The 12630-nt window shown below is 28.4% G+C and overlaps 1 protein-coding gene across 2 annotated transcripts in view; it reads left to right on the plus strand.

Annotated features, from left to right (window-relative positions):
- Positions 1-12630, plus strand: part of LOC111613225 (splicing factor 45-like) — a 56593-nt gene that overhangs the window by 25724 nt on the left and 18239 nt on the right. For both annotated transcript variants that reach the window (XM_023354575.1, XM_023354574.1), the window contains 3 exons: positions 4294-4445; positions 5752-5864; positions 5968-6145. In XM_023354575.1, coding sequence (XP_023210343.1) covers positions 4294-4445; positions 5752-5864; positions 5968-6145 — 443 coding nt within the window. The remainder of the gene's footprint in view (positions 1-4293; positions 4446-5751; positions 5865-5967; positions 6146-12630) is intronic.

Genomic DNA, 12630 nt, shown 5'->3' on the forward strand with positions numbered 1-12630 from the left:
TGTGTGTGTGTGTGTGTGTGTGTAATATATCCAAACTTAATCCTAAACTGCTGGATTATTTTTTGGGGTTATTATCTGGACTATTGACAAAGAGCATGGTTCAGGTTTCATTCTGATTGGATATTTTCTTTCAGAATTTTTTACTTTTTATTTTTGACATATGAAACTGTAGTTATTTTCGTTTGATTACTGTAATAATAAAATGATATATTAAAGGAATACCATTTTATTTCTAATTTAGAAAAAAATAAAATAAATTATATTAATTAAATTATCAACAACTGTAAGGCAGATAATAGTGAGGGCTTATCAGACCAATGATGGGCACAAACGCTCAGGAATCAAAGTGAAAACATTTAACAAACACAAAAATGCCTACATAATTATGGAAATGAAAAAAACCCAAAATGCATTTCAGTTGGTATTAACGAAAGGTTTTAGTATATTTAAAATTATACAAGGTAAAGATAAACCTAAAACTATGCCCAAAGCTATACAATATAAAGATGAAAATGCTGTTATAAGTGTATGAGCAGTAAGCATTATCAGTGCAGACAGCAGTGGTGTGCCGTGACATTTGACGATAGGGAAGCTGTGTTTCTGTAAGAAGCCAACTTCCAGGGGCAATCAGGTAATTGCACTTTAGTGATGGTCTAGGGTCCATTCGTATTCATTTGTTCAATAAACCAATAAAAACTGTAGTCTTCTCTAAATGTATTTTTAATATCACAATTACATTCTGAATCGCTAGCCACAATATAAGGGCTAAAATTATAAATAAAATAATAAAAACTTACTTGGTGAAATAAAATGTGTGGTGGATATACTTACCTGGTACAAAATATTATTCAATCGTATGAATATACTTTTAAAGAAAGTTATAATTAAATATAGCTTTGTAAAGAAAGGTACAGTACATAAAAATAACATAAAATATTCTTTACATTTTTAAATTTTAAAACAATCCACTTAGTCAAATAGCTCCTTACCAGTGGCTAATGATTGGCATCAGAGATGATCCTGCAATGTATGCATGCATGCGGGCTGCCAAATCCTGGGGGTGCCGATACCAGTCAATGTCAAATGCCTGTTTAGTCGCATCACTAGTATACCTCAAAGGATGTGACAGGGTTGTTGTAAATTTTAAACGTTTCTCAAAACATAGCTGTAAAAATCCAAATATGTTAAACTTAATAGATTGTCCATTGTTTGTTTTCTAACTAATTTGTTTTAGGACCAGGTGGTGTCCACAGAAATTTCCAAAATTTACTTTTCAGTCACTCTCATTGAACTGGAAAAATTTCTTTCTTTATTACATTTAATATTACTAAGAAATCAGTCCCCACTCTACTTGGCTAAAGATTGATACGGTTAAGCTTTTGTTTAAATATTCTGGCTCTTTCAGCAGGGTTTTATTTTTGTCCCTAATTCCCTAATCTCTTAATTATTTAATTACTTCTTAAGTAGAAATAAGTTGAAACCGGTTACTTTGTACTCGAATATTTGTAGTCTTGGGAAAGAAGTGGAAAGACAAATTTTTATGACAACGGATACATAAATTGTAAATTTAAGGAAAATAAATTCTAGAGCTATCTCTCATTCATTAAATTTAGTTGTAAATGATGCTACCAAAGTAACAGTTAATTTTTTAACCTTGTACAAGAATTGTACATGTTTTTTTTTTTTACATCCCCTTAAAGATGGGACATACAAAATCGTAATATCACTGGTTTAACATTGAAATCCATAAATAATATAAGATGGGAGAGCAGAATAAAAGCAGAATAAATATATCAAATATTTTAATGGCTTTTTTTTAACTCCTGTCAACTATACAGAACTATCATAAAAACATACCAGTAAATTCTTATAGGTTAGGTTAAGTTATAAATCTACTCATGATTCACATAATCAGGTGAGGGCAGCCAAATATCTAGCAGGCAGGCAGCTAACAGCCCAAAACCAGTCCTGGATAGAATCATTAGAAGCGTTATGTGTGTAGCTTCCACCAGCTAAACCGGGTGAGATTGGTGCTCTGTAAAACGCATGTACGAATGAGTATAATCTGGCTGTTTGGAAGCTGACAATACAGCGCTTCCATCTGCCACTGATATTCGAGTATACAGTAGCAATCTTGTTGTTTTTTTCACATGTAGTATAGAAATTTGTAATAAGATACATAATGCGGTTATAATAAAATATTAATTTTAATTATATGAAAATAATCACACAATATGTATTTATTTTTTAGAAAATATAAGGGAAACAGCGCTTCCACTGCTTCCAATGAGGCATGCCACTTGTAGACAAGTGTAACAAATCTTCATAATGTTGCAGGAATGTACAGTGTGCTGAACAAAACAGTTATAAGTTAGCCAATTATTGGTTTACAGTTATGAACTAAAGTTATACAGACAGATTATGTACATACCAAAAACAGTAAGATGACAGAGTGGCTGGGGCAATCATACCCAGTACCTTGCAATCAACAAGGTGCTGGGAGTGGTAGTAAGGGAAGTGTGTAAATAAATGCTCACTAACCTATCAAAATAATCCAGTGATTGTCAAAATTATCACCTTCCTAACATCTTCCACTTATTCCAAAGGACTTTATCAGAAAATTTGAATATTGGAATGTTGGTTTAATGTTTATTTGGACTCCAGAAACTGTTTAGATGAGTCAAGATATTTGTCAGCCATACTTAATTCACTGTGTAATTAATTTAAACCTAATTAATTTTTACTTTCTATTTGAATAAAACAGAAATTCTTGGTTCAATTTTTTAAAAATGTTTTAAGTTTGATAAATTTGTTTCTATTTATTTAAATTTGATCTATGGTGTCCAGCAGTGGAATAACCTGAGGACAAACTGAAGCTCTATTTTCAGTATAATACAGAATGTAGTTTGGCTATTGAAAAAGTTTTTTCTTTTTTTTTGGACTACTACTGCCCTGTGGAAACTAAAAGAGCCTTTTCTGTCAAGCCCATTATGGGTTGGCCAGGCCACAATGGAGAGGCATTTTTTGTTCTGGAGATCAAATTTGAAGATGATCATTAATGACAATCAAAAATGGCTAAATAAATTTCCTTAATATTTAAAACTTTTTGAATTATTTTTAATGATATCTGTCCCCAGTTTCTTTTGGGTACTGTTCATCATATTCTACTTAATTTTTGTAAAAATAAACTTATTTGTAATTTTTTAAAGTGAGTAGCTCAATGGTAATTGCTAAGAACTGTTTCTTTTATGATGTGCAAAGTGGAAACTAATTTTGATTTTGACAGCTACTTCACAAAACTGCATGGAAATTAGATTCATGAATATACATTAGATTATTTAGTATTTTACATAATAAAAATTTGCAACAGAATCCATTGAATTCTTACGAAGTTTTTATTGTAAAAAAATTAAAAAAACAAATGTTCTTTTGAGATTCTTTCCTAGACCATTAATATTATCTTCATATTTTAATTCACTTGAAATATAATTTAGATCATGGAAAATTCAATAAATTTTGTTATCAAGCAGAACTAAAATTGCATTTTTAAATGATGCAGGCTGGTCCAATTGATGGCTCATGGATCAAATGAGGCCTAACTGTGATTGATAACTGATTTTTTATCATTGTTATTTGGTATTTGTGTATCCAATAGCATTAGAATAAAATGGATATGTTCATAAATTCAATGCTTTTTAAGCATTTTAGCTAAACATTTAAATCTATCATTGTCAACAAAATGTTTTAAATTAGTCTTTATATCAAGTTTGTTGTTAGTTGTTAGTTTATTGTTAGTGTTTTACTTAACTTAGAGTTGCATTTGCTCAGTGATGTCAGCATATTATCACTTATTTGTATAGGTATATTATTGACTGAATATAATTGTCAAAAATGAAATTGTGTAAGTGAGACAACACTTACACAGTTTCATTTATCTAGTTGGACTCTTTGTTATTTAATTAAGAAGTTATCTTTTTTTCCCTGCATACTCAAAAAAAGGATTATGAAGTTAAAGCTCAAGAGTAGAATTTGATTCTGAAAAAAGTTGGACCACTCTAATCTAATAAATAAATAGATTTTTATTTTGTTCCTAGAAAAATCAATGTTAATTACTATAACACATGCATGCAGTGGCGTTATATGCCACTGCACATAAGTGTTATAGTAATAGTTTACATTGGCATGAAGTGCAAACTTATTATTTCAGTGTTAATAAAACTATTTTCTTTTTACTATATAATTTTTAATTTAAGGATAACTAAATATGTAATAATTTGATTACATTACTTCTAGTACTTCTGTGGCTGCACGCATCATGGCTAAATATGGTTTCAAAGAAGGACAAGGTCTTGGCAAACAAGAACAGGGAATGAGTCAAGCATTGCAAGTTGAAAAAACTAGTAAAAGAGGAGGAAAAATTATTCATGAGAAGGATATTCCAAAAGGTATTATTAATTTAAAGCTTTTATCTTAGAATAGTAAAGTTACATTAGTGAGTAGCAACATGAACATATTTAGGATGTCACATGAAGAACATGTTTGTTGAATTGTCTAAATGAACCTGATCCTATCACATGACATCGTCAACATGTTTATGTTGCTACGTGTATAATTCAAGATAGTTTGACCTACTGCAGCAAGTGACCATTAGTATCAGCATATCAGCACAGACCATGTCACTGGCACATGCCTGTGCTGATAATTCATAATGTGACAGTTGTTATGATTATATGATAAAAAAAAAATTTTCTTGTACATCTTTAAGTTTAAACCTTCTTGAGTAGCTGATGATTCAAAACTATTATTTATCATAACACAAAACAAAAAACTTGAGAGTAACCTACTTGGAGTAAAGACCCTTACAGTAAGTTTTGATAGATATTTTTTAAATTAAAGATAAACATTGTAGAAGTTATGTTTCTATTTCAAATTGTGTATTAAAAAGTTTAAACCATGTCTAATGTATTTAAAATATCAAATATTATTATTCTCAATATGAAAAATGCTTAAAATATTATATTACACATATTATATTCCTGGTAATTAAGCTATTTATTTTACAAGTTTCTATTCTCCATTGATACTATACTGCGTAGTAGAAGGTAACATAATGATAGTCATATTGAGATGAGAAGAGGAAAAGAAAAATTATTAAGCTAAGGATTAAGTAAATATGCAAATAATTTGAACGTTCTATTACTCACAAAAATAAATACTAAAATTTGTCTGTGACATGTATTGAAAAAATTAGGTTCAGAAAACAAATTGAAGTCATGTTGGACTATAAAATGTCAAGAAAGTAAGAAATTTATGGTCTAAAATTAGTGGAATTTGATATGATTTTAAGGTAATAGTTTTAGATAGTTTCAAACTTCAACTGTACGTATTTACTTATAGTTTTTAATTTAGATGTGGAGTTTAAAAGTAGTACCTCAATATCTGCCAATTAATTCTGCAAAAGATTTATTATGATGTTTTCCCGTTTTGATAAATTTCAGAAGTATTTTTGAGTTCAAAAACAATTAAACATTACTATTGTTATTGTTGAATATTTAACTTTAATTAAAAGAGCATATTAAAATGTATAATGAAATGTTTAGATTTATTAAGTTTCCTTTTTTAACCTAAATGAGGATTTGCTTTTAAAATGAATGCCTTATTTATAGATATGGAGTATTTCTCTGCATTATATAAACATTATGTATGAATTTAGTTTAAAAAGCAAATAAATTTAACTTTTTTCTTTCTCAGAACCACCTTCACCTCCACCAGAACCACCTCCACCACCTGCTCCAGTCAATATGAATCCGTCTGAATCAATTACAGAAATAATGAAAAATCCATCTAAAGTAGTTTTATTAAGGGTCTGTAAATTGATGATGATTTTTATAAATTTAATAAGATATTGCTATAAATTAACCTTTTAAGCTATAGGCTATATTTTTTAAATATTATATATATTTATAGAATATGGTTGGTCCAGGAGAAGTTGATGATGAATTAGAACCTGAAACAAAAGAAGAATGTGGAAAATATGGGGAAGTAGTAAAATGTCTCATATTTGAGATTGCGGCTAGTGATATTCCCGAAGAAGAAGCTGTTCGTATTTTTATTGAATTTAAACGATTGGAATCTGCAATTAAAGGTATTGTTAATTTTAATTTTGTATTGCAAAGAAAATATGGAAGTATTATCATTTACATAATAGAATATTAATATGTATTAATGACAGTTGAACCATATTTATACATTCATTTCCCATTTGTACATTTTTCACACAACTGAGAAATGTACATTAAATATTTTTTTCACAGTACTTTCTTCATTATAAAACACAATTATACATTTTTCATTTATATTTCTTATTTTTTGATATCCTACAGCACTTTTCTTATGCATTATTCATTTTGAAATGGAAAAATTTAAAGCAATTATAAAAAAAAATGAAAAAGTGAATTATGTATTCACTTCAGGTTAGTCCACACCGATAGTACAAACAGATAGTAAATGCAAACAGCAGAGCAAATAATGCATAATATGTGACACGGTTTCTGACAAATTCCTATTTAGGAAATCTCACTGTTAGTCTGACACATCAAAAATTTTTGCTTTCCACATTTTGTAGTGTGAACTAATTTCATTAAGTGAATAAAAATCACTTTCCATTTTCTCATTCATTTTTACTGTTCACTTTGAGTGTGAATTAACCTTTAGAATGACTCTTCATTCTTTTACATGACTGGAGTTTGGTGAAAGGAGACAACTGATATGACTGGATTTCATAAACTTGCCACTTTGTACTAGTTTTTGACAAGTCCATGAAAAAAACAAGAAACAAACATAATTTGATTAATGTTTTAAAAGTACATGACTTTGTATGAAAGGAAAAGTAACAGTATAATAAAAATTTTTTTTTAAATATATTAAACACATACAACATGAAACTTATTAGTTAAGAAGATTTTTAAATTCACGTAAGAAGATTTTTAAATTTAACTTATTAGTTAAGAAATTACACATAAAAATTCAGTTTTACAGTATTAATTTGTGCCTCATCATACTTTTGTGATGACTATAGTCACTCTGAAAGCAATTCAAAAATAGTTCCACTTGCATACTTTTCTCATTTATACAATATTTTTCTCAGTTCCTTTGAAAAACATATAAACAAGGTTTTACTGTATGTATAAATTAATATTCTTTCGTGATGCTAATATAATTTTAATAATAATAGTTTTTAATGACAATTAATGATTAAACAAATTAGAAATTTTATTATTTTTTAATATCATGTTTAACTATAAATTACAAAATGCAAAGTTAAAACAGAGATCATACAATTAATTTACAATCAAGGCTGATTATCATCATCATGTCACAGAGAAATAAAAAAATTTAATTTATTTTTAGCTACTTAGTTATAATAAGTCTGTTATCTCATTTAAGTAATTTCTCTTGAATAGTTACACTTAATAGTTTCCAGGAATCAATAATTTATTTTGATTAAATGGTTTTTTTTTTTTTGAAACTTTTATAATTTTATATTCAGATCTGCACAAAAAGATAAATGTTTGAGCAAAGAATAAATTTAAAATAAAATATGTTGTCTGTGTTACAAAATATTAAAAAAGAAAAAAAAATACAAAGTCCTCCATAAATTTAAATATAACCATACTGCAATACAACAAAAAAATTAAATGTTAAATTATTTTTGTAATGTTAAAACAGTTATTAAAAATTATTTTACTATTATTATACAATAGATTGTACAATTATTATATTGTCACAGTTTAGATTTTTTGGTACTAATAATATTTCAAGGAAAAATTTAAAAAATAAGCAAGATAAAAACATTTATTTTAGTATTTAAGGATATTTTGTTAACACATCACTTTTTAAAAATCTAATGTAAAAATTTTGATTTTCAAAGAAGAAAATTGCATTAAGATCAGTAATATGCTGCCATTATTTCTCTCTTGCTTCAAAGATTTAATTGAGGATTTCAAGTATCTATAGCAAATTCTGATTTAAAAGTTTGTTGTAATCTGTATATATTTTGTTTGATATTAGTTATATATAAAACTGCCAAAACAGGTTCTTGTGAATAACACAAACTATTTTATTGCTTTTGAATAAAAGTTACATAATAGCTCTATGCAAACAAAGTTACCAAATACAAAAGAATGAACTGATCAGAAGAAAAAATGTGATAGTTATGGCTTTCACATATGGATTTGGCTTTTACATTTCAATGATATATTTGGCCAAATATCATTGAAATATAATATATATCATTGAATATGCCAAAATATATCATTGAAATGTTCATTGGTGATATTTATCTAATAGTATGTGCAATGCAAGTTTGATGATGATTTCATTCTAACAATGACATTGTTGATTAAGTTTTATGGTAGTAATTTCCATTCTTGTAAAAAGACCTGTTGGAGCTCTGAAAGAGTACAAAGTGGAATACTGTGACTTGCAATCCATCTTCCTAGCATGTCCCATACATACATTATCAGATTAAGTTTCGGTGATCTTAGAGACCTTTAATTACGAAGAATGTTTTACTCTGCAGGTATCTCATCCAGTTGCACTTTGTGAGGTTGTCATTACCATCTATTAATACTGTACATAGATCCATTGTAGCAATAAATGGACAAATATATGGGTGTAGAATTTTATCTCAGTTCAGAGCACCTGTCAATGAACATTTAGCTTTTAAAATGTGAAACTCATTGTGGTTGTTTATTGCTATCCCTGCCTACTTTAACCCTGTCCCATAACAGTCTTTTTCAAGAGTGTTTGCTGCATGGTGTTGGATCTCTGAGTTTTTCTCTATATCAAAATTTGGCAAGAATCACTGAAGATTGAATCATGATTTGTCAGTAAAGAATATTTGATGTCACTGAATATTACAAGGTCTCTGTAAGTCCGCACGAAAAATATAAATTTTAAGTTTAGCGGTAGACCAACACACAGCTGTTAGCTAATGACTTCTCTTTATTTAATTACTGTAGATGCATTTCGGTCCTATTAAGGGACCCTCTTCAGTACCGTAAAATATAAACATTTTTAATAAACTCTTTTGCGAGTAAAAATATCAATATAACAATTCACATTTTAGTTTTACATTACCATTTAGAATACACAGCTTTGATTATACATTCCATTAACACTTTCATATCAAGTGTATTAAATATCTTTTTTGACTATCTATGGTTGTGTTTCTAAATTACTGCAATAAATATTATTCTAAATTAGATCTTTATAAGTTTACCTAATAAGACAAATTTTTAAAATTATTTTTAACAAATTTTAAAACCTAACTTCTAAAAAAGTTTTTTAAAAAGTGGAAGTTAAACAAACAATAACGTATAAAAATTAATTTTTAAGATACATACTGTTTGTATTATTCTATACGGTGATAGCCCATGAACTATACACATCCATAGCACACAACAAAACACACCGAAGACAACCATTCAACGGTCCGTTATCGGAACTATTCTGAATAACACTCCCTCTATTGACTATTCTACCTCATGACGTCATCTTTTAATTTCTTCTATTACTGGATACCATCTTTGATCTATTTGCATTTCACTGGAAACATTTATTAATCGATTGCTATTTTTATTATTATATTTCATTATTTCAACATGTTCTTTAAATTTTCTCTTATAAATATCCCTTTCATTATGCAATATTTGTACACTATTTTTATCCAATTTACAATTATTATTCTGAATTACATGATTATACCAAGGAGAATTACTATTTTTTAACCGAATAGCGGCCTCTTGTTCTTTAATACGTTTTTCTAATTTACGGCCTGTTTCACCTCTGTAAATTTCTGGTATATTACATTTACAATTTATCTTATATACCGTCCCTTTTTTTTTATCGATTTTATTTGAATTTGTATGTATTTTAATATTGTGAAAAAGTTTATTTGTCAAGGACGGGGCTAAATTTACGTCTTCATTCTTTAAAACCTTAACACAGTTATTATAAATGCTGTCTATATAAGGGAAACTACTATAATTTTGTTTTTTATTCTGTTTAGTATTAAATTTATTTTTTTCCCATTTACTATACCATTTTTTTAATATATAACTAGGGTAATTATTAAGGGCAAATTTCTGATTAAGTTTATTAATTGCAATAGTCTGGTCGCTATTATTAGTAACTCTACTATATATTTTTCTTATTTCCATTAAATAGACATTCTTTTTTATATCAATTGGAGCACTCAAATGATAATTCATAGTTTTTTCAATATTCGGAAATTTTTTATATGTTGTAAATAAACATATTAACAGCAGTCATAAGAAATTTAATTAAAATTTGATGTCACTACTGCAGGCTTCGGCACAACTGAAGCCTGCAGCAGTGATGTTCCCAGATTTAGATACATACATGAGACCACAATAGGTGGACATATGAACAAGTGATCATCTTGTAATAGTCCATTCTCATGCAGTCTAAGCAATACAGTTAGTCATCTTCCTGTGGCAGCAAAGAAGTCATGATGCCTTGCACATTGAAGCAGAAAGTGACTGTCTGCCATTGATGTAATCCTTGGACATCAGAACCAGGTCTTCAGAGAGCATATGAATCCTTTGATACTGATTCCAAAGCTGATGATGCACGTTAAACTATTTGGCCTTTTTGGGTTGTTGTTGACTAGCCTGTAGCACTCCTGCAACATTCCAATATATTTCATTGTCTGAATAATTCCTTCTACTTGTTGAAAATTTTCCAATTCACACTTTATGATCACACTTTTATGATATTAAATATGAATCCAAATGAACTGTCTTATAAAAGTACATAGTTCCAATGCCAGGACTATTTATGCAAATTTCCTTTGCATTTTTGAAATCATCACTAAATTTTAAAACAATCAAACAACTCTGTGCACCACATTAGAAAAAAAACTTGAAACTATTGAAGGAGTCAACTATTTAATAGATAAAATGCTTTTTGGAATTTTATAATTCCATCTTCAGATCTACTACATTCAACATTAATATTCTAATGATTTGAACAGAACAACTCTGTGCTTACAAACTCTAGAACCAAACTGAGTAGAAAGTTTGAAACCTTAAGACATGAAATCTATAAATTAACTGATACTTTTAAATTAACAATATTTTAGATGTACAGGTATACCTCGCCTTATGTCGGTAATTGGTTCTACGAGAGGTGACTTAAGTCAAAAAAACGATGTAAGTCGAATTTACTTGTCTCCGAATTTATTTGTCACTAGGCTAAACCACAGATAACCATTCCCTAAATTTGTTTTTAATATAGTACAGAAAAAAGTAACCTAAATTTATGAATTCATGTACAAATTGTAAACATGAAAAATTTACATGTTTACAATTTGACAATGTTTACAGTACATCACAGACTTTTTATTTGTGAATGTGGTTTGCTCTAAGACATTATAAAATAAGATGATTTTGTAAGGTTAAATAACAAATACAGTTATTAAAATTATCTTGTGACAGTAGAAAAGAAACTAATTTATATTAAATTTACCAATAATGAGTGGCGCTGACAATGACGCCAAATGGTAGATATTGGAGCTACCATGGAAAACACCAATATTGAGCACTTAAAGATTGCTAAATAAGACGACGACACAGGAACACAGATTTTTCATGTTTTGTTCTCTAGGATTTATGATAATTATATTAACATTTACTGTAAATGTATATATTTTAATATGATTTTATGTGCTTTAACGCTTTTCTAGTGATATTACAACTTCAATATTTGTAGCAGATGGACGTAAAGTCAAATAAAATGACAAACTTGATTATTTTTCTGTATATTTTTTGAAAAACGACGTATAATCAAGAACAACATAACTTGAAACGACATAACTCAAGGTATACCTGTATAAGGAAATTACAGTCTGTACATAGATCCATTGTAGCAATAAATGGACAAATATATGGGTGTAGAATTTTATCTCAGTTCAGAGCACCTGTCAATGAACATTTAGCTTTTAAAATGTGAAACTCATTGTGGTTGTTTATTGCTATCCCTGCCTACTTTAACCCTGTCCCATAACAGTCTTTTTCAAGAGTGTTTGCTGCATGGTGTTGGATCTCTGAGTTTTTCTCTATATCAAAATTTGGCAAGAATCACTGAAGATTGAATCATGATTTGTCAGTAAAGAATATTTGATGTCACTGAATATTACAAGGTCTCTGTAAGTCCGCACGAAAAATATAAATTTTAAGTTTAGCGGTAGACCAACACACAGCTGTTAGCTAATGACTTCTCTTTATTTAATTACTGTAGATGCATTTCGGTCCTATTAAGGGACCCTCTTCAGTACCGTAAAATATAAACATTTTTAATAAACTCTTTTGCGAGTAAAAATATCAATATAACAATTCACATTTTAGTTTTACATTACCATTTAGAATACACAGCTTTGATTATACATTCCATTAACACTTTCATATCAAGTGTATTAAATATCTTTTTCGACTATCTATGGTTGTGTTTCTAAATTACTGCAATAAATAATACGTTTTTCTAATTTAAGGCCTGTTTCACCTATGTAAATTTCTGGTATATTACATTTACAATTTATCTTATATA

The sequence above is a fragment of the Centruroides sculpturatus genome, unplaced genomic scaffold (genome assembly GCF_000671375.1).
Source record: "Centruroides sculpturatus isolate CEXI.00-Female unplaced genomic scaffold, Cexi_2.0 scaffold1839, whole genome shotgun sequence".
NCBI classification, from domain to species: Eukaryota; Metazoa; Arthropoda; class Arachnida; order Scorpiones; family Buthidae; genus Centruroides; species Centruroides sculpturatus.